Consider the following 18,219-nt stretch of genomic DNA (forward strand, 5'->3'; position numbering starts at 1 on the left):
CGGCCAGGTTGAACATAATTATAGCAGTTATTACGGAGAAGGTCTTCTGGCTGCTTGTGAGGATGAGTGTACAAGGGACATTACATTAATTCCCAGACTGTAGTCTCGGGCCATACTTTAGGTCTTCTAAAAACGTGAGCGGAGAGGTGAGATCTAAAAGAGACGCTCACCATTTCCAGAAACATGTATGGAAGATCTCAACAAAGTGATTTGTAGATGCTTTCACTTCACAACTCAAGCTAACTGCAAAACTCAAAATTTCACCATCCTTATTTACAAAAGGTGTATCCTATCAACTCACTGAAATGTTCACCACTGCAACATTTTAGAAAACGGCAGAATCCAATGACCATCAGGCCCATTATAGTACAATATGTAGCATTTATACAAATACAACTGTAAAACTGCAGTTTTTGGGGACTGAGAGAATACTTAAGGTAAAACATTGAATATTGGTCTGTGGAGATGGTTTAAGTTTTATAGAGGCTGATATAACCTTGATAAGTGGTCAAAAGAGTAAGCAGGAGAAATTAATATGGAAGTACCAGAAACGTGACAAGGAAATTGGTATAAACTCTCAAGACAAGAGAAGCAAGCTCCCTCTCCAGAATGATTTGAATAAAGAATATTGTCCGCCCGCTCCCGTCTGCGGTCGGGAAGCAGCCGTGTTTAAAAAGCGCTCCACGCAGACATAGTATATAAATAATTTATTTCGTCTCGGGTGTGACTGCAATCACAGAAGCACAGGCAGGGGTTTAGCCACTTCTGACAGATGAAGCCTTTTCAATATACATGACTAAAATTCATGCCCTAGAAATATTTCAAGAGGATGACGAGGAAGAGAGGGAAAAACAAAACTCAACCACCCTGGAAGTATCTCAGGGCAGGCTGACTGCCCCAACGCCACCACCAGCGCTCTGATTTGGGATAAAGGAAAAACACATTCAGTGAAAGAACTGCAACCACACTTGTTATTTTATAAAGGGCACAATTCAATAAAATGACTTACAATCACATCCTCTTTGTTTTTGAACACCAAAAGCTGTGAATCAGCAGGGAGGGGTGGGGGGGGAGTCCGATCGATGCGAAGGCAAGTACATTTAATAAAACAATAAAAAAAACAAACTTGAACCTCTTCGAACTTATTTCCCTACGTTAAGACTTTAAAACACAGGCTTACACCACATGATTTGAGGCTCCTGTGCAAATCAGAGAAACCACAGCAGGGGGAGCGGCCAGGGCCCTGCCTGCTCCGGCGCTGATTGTATGACGAGGACAAACTATAAACTCTTCTTTACCATAAATAAAGAATATTTGGCCAGCGAAATTATATGTATATACATATATATGTGTATATACATATATACACATACATACATATACACACACACACACACACATATATATATAGATTTAAAAAAAAAACAAAACAAAACACACACACACACGGGAGCAAAGATCTACCTGACGATAACACAGGATCCGGAGGACTTTTGCATTGAAACCCTAACATCTGCCCACAACTCACTGCAAGGTGCGGTCGTTGTTGCTCGAGACGGGCAACTTCTATTTTGAAAGGCAAACGGCAGGAGCGGAAGAGAGGGGTTAAAAAAAAAAAAAAAAAAAAAAAGCCCACCACAGTTCAGACCTCGCATCTCAGGAAACTGAATATCCTGCAAAATTGATAGTGTCTTACAAGTATAACAGTAAGGACATTGCAGAAGTAGTTTGTGCCTTTGCAGGAGGAAAAAAAAACAAAACAAAAAAACATCTTGCTCTTCAACGCCTGTATCCACGTTCTGCTCGCACCCAACTGCAATCATCACTGAAAAATTGGACAAGGTTAATATTTATAAAAAAAAAAAAAGCAGGGAAACAATAAGTTAAATATCCTCTTAAAAAAAACAAAAAACAAAAAAAAACCACGGTGTACACAAAGAGGCCTGTGGACAGAAGTCTTCCAGCACAAAGACAGGGAAATGTACACATCCAAATAGTCTAGTTTGTTTCTCCAGTGCTTAACATCTCCTCTTGGCCGAGGGAGGCTGGCCGGGCACGCGTGAAGGATGAGCCACGCAACATCGAAAGAACGTCATTGCGAAGCCATGCACCGTCCCATGGCTCTCTACTAGCAGCTGGTGCTCACAGTGTCTTGTGTCGTTCTCCTTGTTTCACCAGGTGGGACTCTACTACACCCAAGAGCTCACCCATGGCTTGCAATTCCTGAATTCAAAAAACGAAAAACTAACAAAAAAAAACCACCTGGAGCCTCCATGAAGCTTCACCACGGCTGTGAAGGAGCAGACACGGAATATTCCACTGAACTAAAACTTCTTGGCAACGGTGAAGCGGAGGGTCTAAGAGGAAACTCACTCCCTGGAGACTTTTCTTTTTGCGGCAACAGTCCCTTGGTTTTCGGCACCTCCGGCTCACTTCGGAGACAAATCCTGGAGGGAGGCGAAGGGCGAGTTGCTGGACGAGGAGGGCGACACGCCGTCCATTTTGCCCGGGGAGTCCGTGGACGAGCCCAGGCTGCTGAGGCTGCCGTCCAGCAGGTCCGGAGAGTGGCTGGCGGAGGAAGCCATGGTTATTCTTAATATTCTGACCGCCTTCTACACAAGCAGCTGCATGGACACTAACCCGTGAGATATTTCTATTTAGCCATTTCCCAAGACACCTTACTTATCACATCTCTTACTGCACACCTGTATTTCTATTACCATTCTCTGGTCAAGGCATCTTTTATGTTTTTGTATTCTATTGTATATATCGTGCATGGTCTGTTTATTTGTATCATATGGCCTTTCTTTGCATATTCTATAGTGGGTTCATTAAAGTCTACCTTATCTTGGTGTTACGAGCCTGTTAAAATGGTTTATGCAGCGCTCTTAAGTTAAGGGTTGTTAAACCTTTGGAAAGCATTTTAAAAAAGGCAAAGCAGAGATTTTAACAGCACATGAGTTCCTCTGAGACCGGACAGCTGAGGTCGGTCTCTGTTACCATCAGAAAATTTAGACAGATAAGTGACACATTGGTTGTATCCACCATTTTAGCAGGAGAACAGCAGAGTGTCACATAAACCAATATGTGGATCTCCTGAGTTGTCCCTGCATCTCACTGGAGGGTGAGGTTTGACCTGTTGGATGTGAAGCTGCTTTGCACAGCTGGACTGCATTTCCTGAACAAACTCAATTGATTGGACTTGTGCATACAAGGTTGAAACATTCATTCATTCATTATCTGTAACATTGCAGGAGCCTAATTGCAGCTGTGATTGGGTGAGAGGCAGAGTTCATCCTGTAACCATCACAAGGAAACATAGTAAGACAACCAGTCAACCTCTCATTCCCAAATCTGGACAACACAAAGTCTTCAGTGAACCTCCTGTGTGTGTTTCTGGATGGTGGGACGAACCTGGAGGTGTCCTGCGAAGCGGAGGCGCTAACCACTGCGCCACCCTAGACTATAAATAGTTGAGATGTTTTGTTTGTTTACCAAAATGAAAACCAATTCCCTGTCTAGCACAGGGACAAACACACACCAGCCGTCCTGAATGGGTGAATGACTGATCTGTGGACAGACGACTGGCACAATCACTTTCAGAGGGAAATTTACACAGATTATGTCAAAACCTCTTTAAGCCCCAGACAGATTTCTTTCTTCCAATTTCAGGAGAATTGCTTTCCAGGCTTTAGTCCAGGAGTTTCCGAGAAAAGTGCATTTGTTTGCAAACGCTGACGCAGACTTTTAAATGAGCACATGTAACAAAGGCGGGCAAACCGCCCTTGGCTGAGCAGCTCCATGGGGTTTCCTCCTCCTCGCAACCTCAACCTCAGAAATAAAGAGTGTTTAGTTGTTAAATAACTGGTTTTCTTAACAAGCAATAATGCAGGCATCCACTTATTTTGCTAGGTAAGAGCTGACAATGAGTGCGTTAGATGGAGAGCAGCATGCGGGTTGTTGACCCAACACTGACATGGCAACATGTTCTGCTGGTTTTCCAGGTTTGGAAGATGTCTGTACTGAGCGGGAGAGTCTGGGCACGGATCAATTGAAAGGAGGAATAAATAAATGTCTCGCAGCAGCAGAGTGAGCCAAATTTAGCTTTGCAGCTTGGTGGTTTGACATAAAGGCCGCCTGGCACATCAGCGTATTCCACAACTATTGCTTTCCGTTTGCTCTGTTCGCTTTTCATATCCTGGAACCTCTGGTGAAAATCTTGATATTCCCTGCCGTGACTTTGGCGACACAGGTCTTCGGTGTCAACCAAGAAATCTTACCATGAACTGAGATCCGACAGGGTGGAGACATCAGATGACAGCATGGTGGTGGTTCCCTGAAAAAGCCTCTTGGGGAGACTCTCTGTCTCCATCTCACCTGCAGAATAAACACATACTATTGGTTGTTATTCATTCATCAGGTCTCCAATGAACCTCCTGCATGTGTTTGGACAGTGGGAGGAACCCCATGCAGAAACTGGGAGAACATGGAGGCTCCACACAGGAGGGTCCACCGTGGGGATCTGACCCAACTTGTGGCTGTGACGAGGAAGCGCTAACCGCTGCGGGGACACTGATTGCCTGCCAGCACATGACCAGTTTGATACATAAACTGCTACGTAACGGACTCTGTTTTCTGATTTCATGTCAGCTACGAACCCATTCAGTGTGTCGACGCAGATTCTGATATGATTGAAGTCGAACTGGGTTGTAATAAATTGCCAAATATGAACAATACCAATTGTTATGATTCAGACACGTGACAGCTTATACATGTATTCTGGAGAAACAGGATGCTTTTAAACCAAATACCAAGAAATAAAAATATCTCACCTTTGCGTTTCATCGGCCCAAGAATGCTGGCTCGAATGCAGTTGATTGGACTCTGACTCCGTCTGCTGTGAGACACAAAAAAAGGCGTACAGGTTAGCAAATCCGCAGGTTTTCCTTCGGAGACGCCGAGCTACTTTTGCAGACCTGTTCCGAAGTTTACTGTTTCCTGTGGGGGGGGGGGAATGGACCTTCCACTACGGGAAACACGTGATTTGAGAAGCTGCAATGCATATGTTCACCGTACTCATTTTGTTATTGCACAGAGCTGTAGCTTCAGTGGGGCGCACATTACTGACACCTGTGCTTGTCAAGCGGTGACACATTTAAAACATCTTAAGGGGAAAAATGCTCCTGGCGAGGAGATGTGTCACATCAAAAGTTCATCACGGCTCAAATGGGCACGGATGGTGCTCTCACGGCCATGCGTACGGAGAAGTATTTAGGGGCAACTGGCAACGTTGTAACCCACCTAAATCTTCTGGTCGGGCTTGGTATGGGGCTGGGCGTCAGGCCATTGCTGCTCACGAGGATTTGTAGGGAAGGGGAAAAACACTGCTGCTTGCAAAAACAGGGAAACAACAAAAAAAAAAAAACAGGTTAATGATCAGCTCTCGTCCCGCTGCGTATTGTGGAGAACAGTGGCTCTTTCTGAATGGTGTTCAGCAGGCTATCGTGAGAGTCGTCAGAGAACAAAAGAAATCAGGGAGGTGACTTGGGATCTGATGTAAACGGGTTGATGAGGTCAACAACTACCTAACAGCAGATCGGCCTGTGCCCAACAACTCCACCGGAGGTCAATAACTCAATACTCAGACTATTTAAACCCAAACTGCGCTGACCCAGCTGACTTCTTCTGTTTCCCTAAGACTCAGTTAAAGGTTTTTCTTTTATGCCAGCACCAGTGATAGGCTTGTCAGATGAATGAATGGAAGCCCTGTATCTAATGTAGTGTTTGTAAATTCACATCAATGTGCTTTGCAGATAGAAGCGAAACATTTAAGAGGCAAACACCAAACTCAAACTGTAACACCAGGAAGTCGGTTAAATAGATAGGTTTGACTCAGCTTTGCTCGTTACTGTGTAGACTAGAAAGTCAACAGACTGTGGCTTCTATGTTGCTTCTACTACCCTGTGTGGCCGCCGCAGCAACTGTCATTGTACTTTCTATTATGGCTTTTTTTTTTTTTTTAGGAGTACAACTTATCACTTATATTTAGTGTCACGTGGGGATCCGAGCTTTGTGATTGACAGTTCCAACACGGCTCTAGTGATGTGAATGCAATGCTAATATAACCTTCAAAACCCTGGTAATGGGGAAGAGCAGTTGTCTCAATGTTCTTCAGGCTGGCTAATTTGAAGATATCCATGACCTTGTGATACAAAGGCCAGATTAAAATGAATTGAGCTGCGTTAATATCTGCAGCTGAGAGATCCTACCCCATTTGTGTGCAGATTCTAAGCCATCCAGGACTACTGAGGTGAGCAGATCCTTGGAATATTGCTATTTAAAGCTGTTTTTCTTAAAATCAGCACAAAACAGGGTCATTCCTGTATGTTCTCAGAAACTGGGCCTGTTCTACTGAACAGGAAATGTTAAGATAGTACAGCTGTTCTGGCAAATTAAGGAGCGGATGTGGGAAATAAGGAGGAAAACATCAAGAAGACCATACTTGTTTTTACAGTGCCTAACTAACTGAATCACGTAGGCCTCTATGTAGCGTTCTGCTTTATAAATCAGATGAGTTATTTGAAAAATTAAGGCGAGCCCAGCAATGTAAATGTTTTCACTGTTACCTTCATTAGGTTATTTGGTTTAAATTAACATGTAAACTAATTAAAAGGTCACTCAAACCTTTTTTCCAATCCCTCTGGTCGGGGACGGCGCAGGAGACACAGGCACAAAATCAATGCGTTTCGGAGACGAAGAGGCAGACTTCTCCAAATCATTGTCACTCTAAAAGGAAGCATTTGGCAAAAATAATTATATTCTAGTCTGTGGCAAATTTTAGAATCCAATGAGAGAAAAGATCACAAGTGTAGGAGTATTATACTACCAACTCAGTCTGTCCTTGAGAGACTGGCGGCCCTGTTAACTCCCAAACATGAACATTTTCTAGCATGTTTGTACCTGTCAACTCTATAGAAATAGAGCAACAAAAGGTCCGGTGCCAAAACATGCTGCGAGGCAGAACAGCAGAGAATACTTTCCAGAACCAGAACGCAACAAAACAGCACTGATGTGACAAGCCGGGGCAGGAGCATCTTTCCTTACCAGGCTGAGACTTTCCTCCCAGGACTGGCTCATTTGCATAGCAGCCTGGACTTCACTGTGTGCATAAGCAAATACAAAAAAAAAGGATAAAGTCAGGATCTATGAATAAGCATCCCCTTTAAACTAAGGTGAGATAGGAGAAGCAAATGTTTTACTACTGGGTATTTTCACAGTAACACAGCCTACCGCTCATGAGCAGTTTCTCTGTTCATCACATCAACACCCTCTTCCTGCACAAGCAAACAGCAGAGTTACCAACAGATAAAGAATTCATTGTACCTTTCAGAACATTTATGCTTTCTCCATCTATTCTGAAAACAATGTACAATTCACTCAGTCTGGGCAAAATGCAAATATCAACTCTGCTGGAGTCTGATACTACCGATTGATTGACTCTGGAAGATCACTGGCCCTGTATACTTCAACTGTGTGTGCGAATCTGGCATGCTTCTCATCAGTTCCTATGGGAACCATAGGAACTTCCAGCCATAGGAACCATCAGTTCCTATGGCTGGAGAGGGAGCTGGTGGTCTGACATGCTAGATAGAACTAGATATGAAACCAACAAAAGTTCAGTGCCTCTTACTTGTTTAATCTGATGGAGTCTGGTACTGGGAACTCGAATGGGTGATGAGGGGACCTGCAATGTAGGACGGGTGTAAGTTGGAGAAAGTACTCGGTAACACAAGAGAAGTACAAAACTGTGTTTCACTAAAGAACTGTACCATGTTGGGTCTATTGACAACTGTTGTGCTATTTCTCCGGCTTCGCAGGACTTCTCTCTGGAACACTTGGCAGTTATCGCTGTAATGACAAATTCACAAGCAACCATGTGTCTTAGCCTGTAGCTTCTGTCTATGAGGTCTAGGGTAAAGTGGTCACGGTAGACTTTAATAGATTTGTGAAGGAAAAGGATCAAACAGTCAACCAAGTGTTTCACACAAAGTTGTAGTAGGTATATTAAACTGTAGAACCTTAAGCCATTTATCATGGGTGCACTGTTGGATCTTCTCAAGTGTCCATCCGTCTGCACTATCGAAGATGGGATATCCAGGTCCAGCTCCATCTTTTCTTGAGGCATGACTCCTGGGTTGTTCATTCTGCTAGATGACCCTGCCTGTGACCAGTTCTAGAAATTAAAATTACCAGCCCATAGCCGTTACATTGCAACTTAAATATCTTTACATGTTTGGGTAAACACCAGCTATTGCCGGGAAAGCCTACTGGAGATAAACCAGCTAACTATCTACGAAATGGAGTGGACTCGCAGCTATCTGCAGGGCCCCTTTCTCCTGCAGAATTTCGCCGTTAATAGAAAGGAACGGCGACCGAGAGAGATGTCCCGATCACAAATCTTCACGACACGCTTAGAGACGCCCTGCTAGCGTTGTCTGTAACGTTATGAGCGGCCACAAACTTTCCTAATGGATGGTTAGCATGCCATAGCCTCACGTCGCACAATGCCTGGTAGCCGCACACTACTGAGACGATACCCTGGTGATGTCTGGCAGCAGTGCGTGACTACAACATTGCCACTTAGTTACAGCAGTGTGTTAAAGCGTCAAATACATAAAATATAGCCAAAAATGACCAACTGGTTACTTTAGCTTGTGTCCATGAAGTTCAACGCACGCTGTTGTTCCAACAACGCGGGTCTACCCTTTGGCTAGCATAGCGTTGCTAACTGAAGTAAGCTAGTGTTGTGTTATGCTTATCCTCAGTCGATTCACCAAATGCCAGCCGCTAAGCAAGCTAGCCGAAACAGGCTAAGTAGCTACGTTAGCATTAATACCAATAGCCACAATGAATGTCCAGAGGCCGGGTCACTTTTGCGTCAGCTAAGTTACTGGTTCCCGGCCATGACAATAGCTGCGGTCGGCTGTCACCAAAGCTTGCTAAACTGAAGTACAAACAAGAAAATTATTAGCTGTATATTCTCATATTCCGTATGAGTAGGTCACCGCCGGCGCCAATCAAGCACTGGGTCCCAGGTGATCACATCACACAGGAGCTAGCCTGCTAGCAGTTACCCTCACGCCCCTTTAAGTCTCGCAGAAATTGCCCAATCAGAACGCCCGATTTCCCGGCGTGCTCAGTCACGGGCCTATCAGAGCTGGTGTCACTCGCCGTAAATATTCGCGGTGAGGGTAACACGAAACGGAGTAGCTTCTTTTATTTCTTTTATTTCGTTTAATTTATTGAATAGCCGGGTTTGTTTTAGTTCTCAAAGAAAAGCCATCACCAGACGAATTTAACAGTTCATAAGAATGCATGTATCGGTGGATTTCGCCAAATATAAATATTTAAATTCTTATGACGGAAATCCCGTTGCAATTCGTATTGGTTTTTACGGTAACCATCTATTTACTTAACGCCACCTCACAGTGGTAATATCTTTCAAGCTGACCAGTCATAATGATTTAGCATTTATTTAATTTGGGTCTTCTGATAAATTTCCAAGTTGAAATGGCAAAAAAAGAATACTTGAAATGTTACACAACCAGTCCACTTGGTCACATGGAGGAATTAGTTGAAACACCTGAAAATCATCATATTCTTACTTTTGTCCATCCCAGTAACGCACATCTCTTGCAAGTCATCAAACTTTATATATTTTACAACTTCTCACTTGGTGCTTACATTCAAGTGGAATCTGTAAGCGGTTGTGTTTTTTCCACAACTTGTTTTGATGGAAATTCTTCGTTTGGTCTTCATCCAGGTATGACTGTACATGCTCGCACAAAGCTCACAAATCAGTACAGTGAAAACACAACAGCCACAAGGCATGTGTGTACTTTTATTGAACAACTGCCATTGATATTTCATATCAATGGCATTGCTGAACAAGTGTTCAACGAGGAGAGGAAAAGGTACATGCTTCATTGAGCGACAGCTATATTTTGATTTAAATTCGGCTGGAAAAAAAGAGGAAGAAATCTTCTCATCTTCGACGTAAAATGCCCTCTATGTTCCACAGAAAAACAGATTCAAGATTGCCTGGATCAGGCAAAGTATCAGCTATTTACTCATACAAAGCAGATGTTCCACCTTCTGCCTTTTCCACATCTACTCAGGTATAGTGGAAAATGGTTTATTCTCTTTGTATGTGCTTCACCTTCAGAGAACCTCACAACACAACATGGTAACATAGAAAATGTCTCATCCAAAAATATACATACAGTCTTAAAGGAATACTGGAAAATGTTCTAAAGGTGTCCCTATAAAAAAACAGCGATCGATTGCCGTATGAGGAAAAACAGTACGATAAAAGCTGTGTTAATAAAAAGCAGGCGGTCAAATGTTGGAAATGGTTGAGATTATAATTAAAGATAGCAGCAGTACCATTATGAGAACTCAAGCGCGTAAAAGGTAATTTCTGTGTCAGAGCTCGAAGCTTTGCATATGGTACGCATAATTATTAGGTGAATATTCCAGAACTCGTTTTCACTTTTGAGTCTTCATTGCCATGCCTCTGATGACACCTACTGTTTCCGCCGACCCCAAGGTAGGTGGCAGTTTTGGTAATTAATAGTCTTTAACCTGTAAGATTCATTTTCAATTCTTCTCCAGGTCTTTCAGTGCATTCCCTCCCTCCCCCCCGCACCCCTGCCAACATTTATACTACAAAATATTCTGCGGTTCCGTGGTGATGCTTCTAAGACTGTTCTAACTTATATGATAATCTTAATGCCCCGCCCTCTCATCTGTTTATTGGTTTTACTGGGGTCTGAAAACGTGCTCCGGGTTTGACTCGTCACATTTCTAATAATTGTGCAATTTAATTTCAATCGAGGCCGGGCTCCGTGCCGTTACTCCCAAATATCCTATCAAATTTAAGGCAAATCAATTGCTCAATAGTGCATAAGCGTTGTGATAAAAAAAAAAAAAAAAAAGGATGTAACCTCAGGATTGTCTCTTGGTTCAAGGATCCTGTGAGAACCAGAGCATGTACTTCCTGTCTGACATCTGATGGATTAGCTTGAAATGTCGTGTATAGCCGTACATGGAACAGATGTGTGAAGTGCTCTTCATGCCTTGTACTTCTCCTTCCCCGTCTCACTGATGACACAGATATGCTGAAACAAGAGAACGCAGGCACGTTATTTATTTATTCATATTGCGGGCTGCGGGGTCTCTGACCTTTGGTCTGAATCACAAAGAAAGACCAGACTGGACAGAATACCTTTGCGAGGGCTGCCACAAAATATCAATTAGTAATAAAAGTGGGATGCAAAGGTAAATGATTAACAAGGAGACATTGCACCCGTTTTAAAAATGACAAAACTCTGGTCTACTCATCGAATATGGCCGCCTCACTTGGGGTCTACAGAGAGCGGCATGTTAAAAAAGACAGGCAACAAAGCTGGAAGTAGCAGAGAGACAGTTGTTGAGGAGAGGATCAGGTTTATCAGAGGGACAAAACGTTAGATGTTCTGGAGATAAAGTCAGACTGAGATGATTTGGACACAGACAGAGGAGGGATGGTGGAGATCTGGCAGGCAGGTGGCCGAGAGGAAGACCAGAGAGGAGGTTTATGGATGGATGGGAAGAGGACAGGACAGCAGTTGGTGTGAAAAGAGGATTAGATGGAGGCTGATAATTGGCTGTGGTGAGCCTTGAAGGGAGCAGCCCTGAGGAGAAGACCAATACTTAAAACTTCTACATTGTTTAAATAACACTGTCAAAACTTGTTATTTAATACATTTCAAACAAACATCTAAAAGTTGAATTAGATTTGTGTGATTTATCCAAACATTTATTTCATAAACTTTCCCATTCAGCATCCCTCGCCTTGTTTGTTTGATTCGGTTTGGGTTTACCCCAAATCCAGACTTGCACAATCAAGTTGAGTACACAGACGCCACGAAAAGAAGAAAAACGTAAACACCACGAAGCCCTGGGTGATACTTAGTATGCAGCGTGTCTGTGTGAGGATCTGTTTGGCGTTGAAAAATGTTTAAATTGGCAATTCTAGCAAATCTTATAGGACCAAGTACAAGATGTAAATCTTGTACTTGATGGCATCGGTGTTGCATTTGAATTACCATATGAAGGCCTATCGGACAAGTACATTGGCTCAAGTGGGTTCACATCGTAAGCTAACAAGCTAATATAACAAGGTGAAAAGGGAACCACCTTCATGATATGACAAAACCCAAGGTAAACCCAATGTTCCCTTGACAACCCACCAATACATTAGGTTTTCAGAATATACTTCTGTATATCTTTGAGAATGTATCGCATTATTCCCTGACAATGCTTGAGGAAATGTGCCGCCATCGTTAAAAGACGCTGGTTACTTGACGAGCTGATAACCACCTCTGCAATACTGCTGATCCCCTGCGGCGGGCTGTCTGAGTTAGTCAAGAGAGATGATCTCCTGGAGATATTTTAGGCATGATAAACCCGCTCATGAGATACAGATCCACATTGCACCTGACAAGAATAGGCATGCACAAACCCTATGCTAAAACGGAACTGGTAGTGAAACCCACACAACACAGACTTCATTTTATGGGCTTCTCTTGTCAACTTACATTTAGATCTCTGAAGTACTCGTTGTAGTCAAGTGCGTATCCCACCACAAATTTGTCAGGGACCTCAAATCCTACAACTGATGGAAGACAAGTGAGTATACCAGACATTTGTCCCCGTAGAGAGGTAAAACTGACACTGTTGGTAAAGGGTATGTAAAACATTACTGTTAGGAACAACAAACAGTGAAGCAAAATATCTAAGCGCTTTAACTCACAGTCCGGCCGGTACCCGACACTTCTTGGTGTTCTCTTCACCAGCAAACTGAGGTAAAAAAAAAAGATAGATGTCTTGTGATGAATATCACAATTGTGTTTCTCAAACGTGCAACTGCACACTTTTGCAAGCAAGCTTATATAGCAATAGTTTGCGAAGGGATGGCGTTACCTCGCTACTTTAACCATTTTTGGATTGTACTGCTTGAGAAGGTCCAGTAAAGTCTTCATGGTCTTGCCGGTGTCAATGATATCCTGAGAGAAAGCGCTCTTAGCCGCGGTGGTGAGACGGATCATCAATACAAAATCCAGAATATAAGAAAACGTACCTCCACAATCAAGACGTTCTGTGTGAAAAGAAAACAGGGTATTTCATGTAATCACAGAAAAAAACCCGTTTGGTCAACAGCAACAGCTATACTGAGGGTCGTAATTTAAAATGTCCGTAATTCTTACACCGCCCCCATCCCAGATCTTACCTTGCCTGTCAGTGTGGACAAGTCGTCACCTCCGATTACTTTGATTTCCCCTGTTGACTGGTCATTCTGTGAGGGAGGGGGGACAAGTTGCAAACTTCACATTGTTCAGGTGAAGATTCCAAAACTGTGAAGTCTAAAACCAAAAATATTCTGCAATTGTGGTAACACTGCCAGACTTAACACTGGATTTTTTAAAATACAATCAAGTATTAAAAGTAAATGCATCCTGAAGACTTGCAGGAAAAAAGGCAAGAGACAAGGCTTGATCAATAAACTCTGTACACTAAAAAAAACTTAATCCAAAGCTACTTATTTTTTAAGGGTATTCAAGTTTTCATCACGTCATTTATTATCCTGGAATCAATGCACAGACTCTATATTTATATATTGCAACATATCTATTATTGAATTTAAATGCATGCAATGATGATGAGGTTTTCCATAATAAGTCAGTCCATTTCTGGATTTGTATCAAATAGGCTTTAGCCAACTGGCAGAACCACATTCTTCCTGGCTATAAACCCACAATTTCATCATTCAGTCCATTTCTTTCCTAATTCTGGGAAACAACAGCAGTGTCCTAATACTCGCCTCTTAACACAACCTAAAAATCTAAGCAAGGAGGAAGTTCTTTTTATAACTCGAGTTAAATATTTACGCTTTCCACTTCCCAACTGGCAGAATAATAAACCTGTTCTCCAAAAGAAAAGCCAAAAGCCTCAAAGGAGTATAAAATAACAGTCATGTGAAGAAAAATACCAATGTATGGCATTTAAAGAAAAAAAAAAAACAATCAACATCAACTCTTGGGCATTCAATTACAAAAAAAAAAAAAACATCACAGAACAGGAAGCCGTTTTAAATGTTATTTTTGTGGGCTTATGTCCAAAAAGACAGGTCGCTCTTGCAAACTACCTTGTTTCACAGGTGGAATTTTCAGATTTATCAAAAATATCTGTAATATTCACTCATCCGCTTATCGTTGTTCTCTCTTACTGATGTTTCTTAGTTGAATGCTATCGTCAGTGAGCTTTCATCCGTCTACTTTGCTGATAAAATGAAGGGTTGCTCTGAGACAGCGGACATTGGCTAGATTTTAGGGCAACTACTTTCATGCTATTATAGCCCTTTTGCACATAGTGGTGCATACATTCTAACTCAATTATAGGGTCTAGTTTTTGGGTGTTGTAATATTGATAATCTAGAAACAGTTTACACAGTAGCTCTTCAGTCGGATGAAATCCACGGTCATTGGGATGGAGCGGTCACTGTTCCTGTTCAGGGCCTTGATGTAGTCGAGCAGGTCGGCGAAGAACTTGTAGCCACCTTTGAGCACACAGAGGGCCACGATGTGGTGGCCGCCCATTTCTTTCATAATCTCTCTGGCCAGTCTCTCTGTCCTGGGACCACGTGGGAGGAGGAAGAGGGAGGGGGGAAGGCACAGTGGTTGGTCAGCTCAGCTTTCTGCAACGATCTGCAATATTTTCCATTTCCTTTCCACTTCTGCCAAAACATAGTGTGTCATTCCTAAAACCTCCGGCCCCGGCGGCAAATATCTACATTTCAGAATTAAGTGTGAAGAGTAACTTAAGCGAAGTTGAGATGTTTATGACAAAAAATAGCTGAGTGTAGGACGTTGTGTTTCTGTTCACTGAAATTAAAGAGCTCCTTCGGCCTCCATGTTTTTATTAAGTTAAAAAAAACACTTTGAGCTGACCCTTCTCTGTTTGTAGCCTACCTGTCCTGGATGAGTCCATGTGGGATGTAGACCCGCTCCAAGTCAGAGGCATAGTGCTTTGGTATGCAAAACAGGTCCAGGTCATATCCCTGCTCCTCATCACTGATCTAAAATACAGTATGATGTAAAGGGTTAAAAACAAATATCTAAGGAATGTTACCGAACAAGGAAAATGATCTGTCACAAATCTGCAAGAGGGGAAGGCAGTGAACTTCTTTTCTGAATACTCTATTTCAGCACCAGACTCTGAAGGGGTGCTTGCAATGAAGAAACAGTGCTATGTGGACGCCACATATGTGGAGCTTAAAACTGTCAAGAGATGGAGTTTGTGCAGCTTCATGGTGTTTTCAGTGCTGGTCACGTTTTCTGAGCCTCACAAGCTTCCTGCATTTGAATGATCTGTCTTCCACATGAACCAGCTGTCATGTGACAAGGAGCTGGAGGTAGAGTGGGAACAGAGCGAATGTAGTGAACGGGAACAAGATCAGTCGGCGGTTCAACACCAGAAGGTTGGTGGTTCAACACCAGAATTCCCAAGTTGCTCCCTATGGCCTGTTTAGCGCCTATGCGTGTGTGTGAATGCAATCCAGTGTAAAGTTGCTATATAGGTGGAGACCAGTGACGTTCAGTCAGTAGAGGCAGGGGAGGCTGGGTCTGACCTGTCATCATGGAAAGAAAAAAATGCAAAATGAAAAAAATAAATTAAATGGTTATAGTTATTCAGGGATTTGTACTATTAAGGTATTTTCCACGTAGCTTCACCCCTTCAAATAAGAGGAAGAGACGTGCGGTGACGCAGCAACCAGCTGAGCCCACTATGGATTGTGCAATGATTCTGGTAACTGTGCTGTGCACTGAGACCATAGTGCTGTCTCTGTGGATGTCACTATCAAAAAAACACTTTTAATATCTGAACAAAATTTCTATAGTTTAGCTGATGTGTCTAATGTTTTTCATTAACAACTGTAACGTGTTTCTCGTAATCTTAAAACGACTGCGAGGAGACAATAAGTGAAGCACGCATTGACGGTGCCTCATGGTAGGGGGCACCGCTGAACAGTAAACAGTTAGCAAATCAAGTGTGGCCATCCAGCTAATTTTTGCCACAAATGGTGAGGGATGAATGTAAATCTCCTGGGCAGCTTCTCGACATTTTGACCCAGAAGGATCTCATTCAAACTGTTCCTGAGGCGACAAAGTTGTTCCAGCCGGTGGTCACCGTTCCAGCAACGACAGCATCGGCGGAGAGCTCATTCTCAGCACCGAAGACTCAAAACATACAGTCGGAACAGGACCGATCAAGGACGACTGTCTTCACTGGCAGTGATTTCCATTGAGACAGAGAGAATTTTAAAACTGAAGAAAGAAACTTCTTGCTTCTTCAAGCAAGTTATCGGTGCTTCAGAAGGAGCGGCACATGGACTTCATTTTTAAGGTAAGAGATAACGTTTTTTTACATGTGCTTTTTTGTATGCTACAGTTTGTATATGTTAAGAATGCTGATATATCTTAAACAAAACACGTCAACTGCTGCCAATAAAATGGTGTATAAGCTACTCTGTAGGCTTCATATGTTTGTAAATCTGACTGTGATGACGTCAGTGCCTCACCAGCCATGAACCTCACCGCACGTCACTGGTGAAGACCATTCAAACTTGAGGGCCGTGCATGAATAGTCCACTCTGCTTATGTTAATAAGCTACACATTATGTATCATTATCTATACAATGATAGATAGATAGAAAGAGAGACGTAAAAGTTGTGAGGAAACAGCATTACTTTGTTTCGTTATTCAAATCCAGACGTCAATCGAAAACCAGCCAGTGTGTGGAGCCACACTGAATTAAAAGGGGGGGGAAACATTGCTTTCTTCTTCTGACGTAATTCAGTCTCCCCCTTCATTGTTTGCCTTAGCGAATGGCTTTCCAAACCATCATCCCATAAAACACACACGCAAAGTTATCTTACCCCAAGGAGTAGATTAATAGCAGTCAACACCAACTAGTTTACGCTGCGTCACACCGACACACACACACACACATACACGCTTTGAAAGTCTGCGATTACGCCCGTAAAATATACAAAGTGCACACATACAGGCGACGGTTGTTAATTCAGGCTGGCGTGCCCCCACGTTTTATACCCTCTTCCAATCACACAGTACGTCAGCAATAATAATAACAGTAATAACTATTTTTATTTTGCATATGACCGTGAAATAAGCCTCGTGACGGTCAATATGTGGGGTTAGGTGGGGGTTGTTGTCTCGGCCCGTGGATGCCCTTGGCTTCAAGTACACATAACGTAGTGAACGCGTGGCGGATCTCCCATGGCCTCAGGCCACGCCGGACGACAACACGCCGCCGTTTCCGGGTTAGCAACGTCATGGACATGCGTATTAGCGTCCCACCCCCGCAGCCAAGGTGGGGAAAAAAACACACGATGATGGTGATGGTGATGATGACACTCCGCACGTACCACAACACACTGGCTGGATGTCGCCATGTCTTCCTCGGTCCCACTTGCTTCCCTCTGGGCGTGAGCGGAGGCTCCAGCTGGGGGTACCCGGGTCGTGGCAAAGGCTAGCGGGTCGCCTTGAAGCGCTGGACTCGTCGGTTTTCTCCGGGTTGTGGCTCCAGTGAGGGCGCTGCTGTGGCTCGTGTGACGAAACGGGACCGCCGGCCAATCGGAACGGGCGGCGGTATTCCTTGGCCCCGCCCACAAGCGAGAGAGGGGCGCGCGTGCTACCCTTTCAACTGGTCACAAGCCCCTCCCCTGTGACCTTTGACCCCAAAACACAGTAGAAACTGGTTAACTTGTTTACATTAGCAGAGGCAGGAGATGCTGGAGCCTATCCCAGTGGTCACTTGGCAAGTTTCGCCCTGCCAGTCACATTTTTTTGTTCCCAAATAACCTTCTGCATGTTTTTGGATGGTGGAAGGAACCTGGAGGAAACCCCACAGGGAAGTTTTGCATTCTGAGAACCTGCACCCCATGGGCATTGAACCCCTTGGGTGCCTTCATGCTGTGAGGCGGAAGCGTGAAATACTGCGCAATTGAGGCCTCACCCCACCACTCCTTTTGCCACATTTCCTCGTTTCCGCTCTTCAACGGAGAATCGTTGGTTTCTACTCTTTTGCCGATTACC

General features: G+C 43.4%; 2 protein-coding genes and 1 non-coding gene across 3 annotated transcripts; all 3 read right to left on the reverse strand.

Moving 5' to 3' along the window:
• Positions 1–695: 695 nt before the first annotated feature.
• pabir2 (PABIR family member 2) lies at positions 696–9,089 on the reverse strand. The gene is made up of 11 exons (XM_086139259.1): positions 8,897–9,089; positions 8,079–8,221; positions 7,830–7,908; positions 7,691–7,744; positions 7,291–7,334; positions 7,105–7,159; positions 6,685–6,786; positions 5,302–5,387; positions 4,833–4,897; positions 4,281–4,377; positions 696–2,568 (listed from the first exon to the last, which is right to left on the reverse strand). The coding sequence occupies exons 2-11, from the start codon at positions 8,201–8,203 to the stop codon at positions 2,430–2,432; spliced, it is 846 nt and encodes a 281-aa protein (XP_085995385.1). The 5' UTR covers positions 8,204–8,221; positions 8,897–9,089; the 3' UTR covers positions 696–2,429.
• On the reverse strand, positions 6,865–7,013 carry LOC147215717 (small nucleolar RNA U109). The gene has a single exon (XR_015104190.1). It is a non-coding gene; the product is annotated as a small nucleolar RNA U109 (small nucleolar RNA).
• A 772-nt stretch (positions 9,090–9,861) lies between the features above and the next one.
• On the reverse strand, positions 9,862–17,738 carry hprt1 (hypoxanthine phosphoribosyltransferase 1). The gene is made up of 9 exons (XM_086178780.1): positions 17,550–17,738; positions 15,072–15,178; positions 14,550–14,733; positions 13,334–13,399; positions 13,184–13,201; positions 13,027–13,109; positions 12,857–12,903; positions 12,642–12,718; positions 9,862–11,180 (listed from the first exon to the last, which is right to left on the reverse strand). Exons 1-9 carry the CDS (start codon positions 17,574–17,576, stop codon positions 11,133–11,135), a joined length of 657 nt encoding a protein of 218 aa, XP_086034906.1. The 5' UTR covers positions 17,577–17,738; the 3' UTR covers positions 9,862–11,132.
• Between the last annotated feature and the right edge of the window lie 481 nt (positions 17,739–18,219).

Source organism: Fistularia commersonii, chromosome 31, assembly GCF_037954325.1.
Source record: "Fistularia commersonii isolate RoL2024-O1a breed Wild chromosome 31, RoL_Fcom_v1.0, whole genome shotgun sequence".
In the NCBI taxonomy this organism is placed as follows: Eukaryota; Metazoa; Chordata; class Actinopteri; order Syngnathiformes; family Fistulariidae; genus Fistularia; species Fistularia commersonii.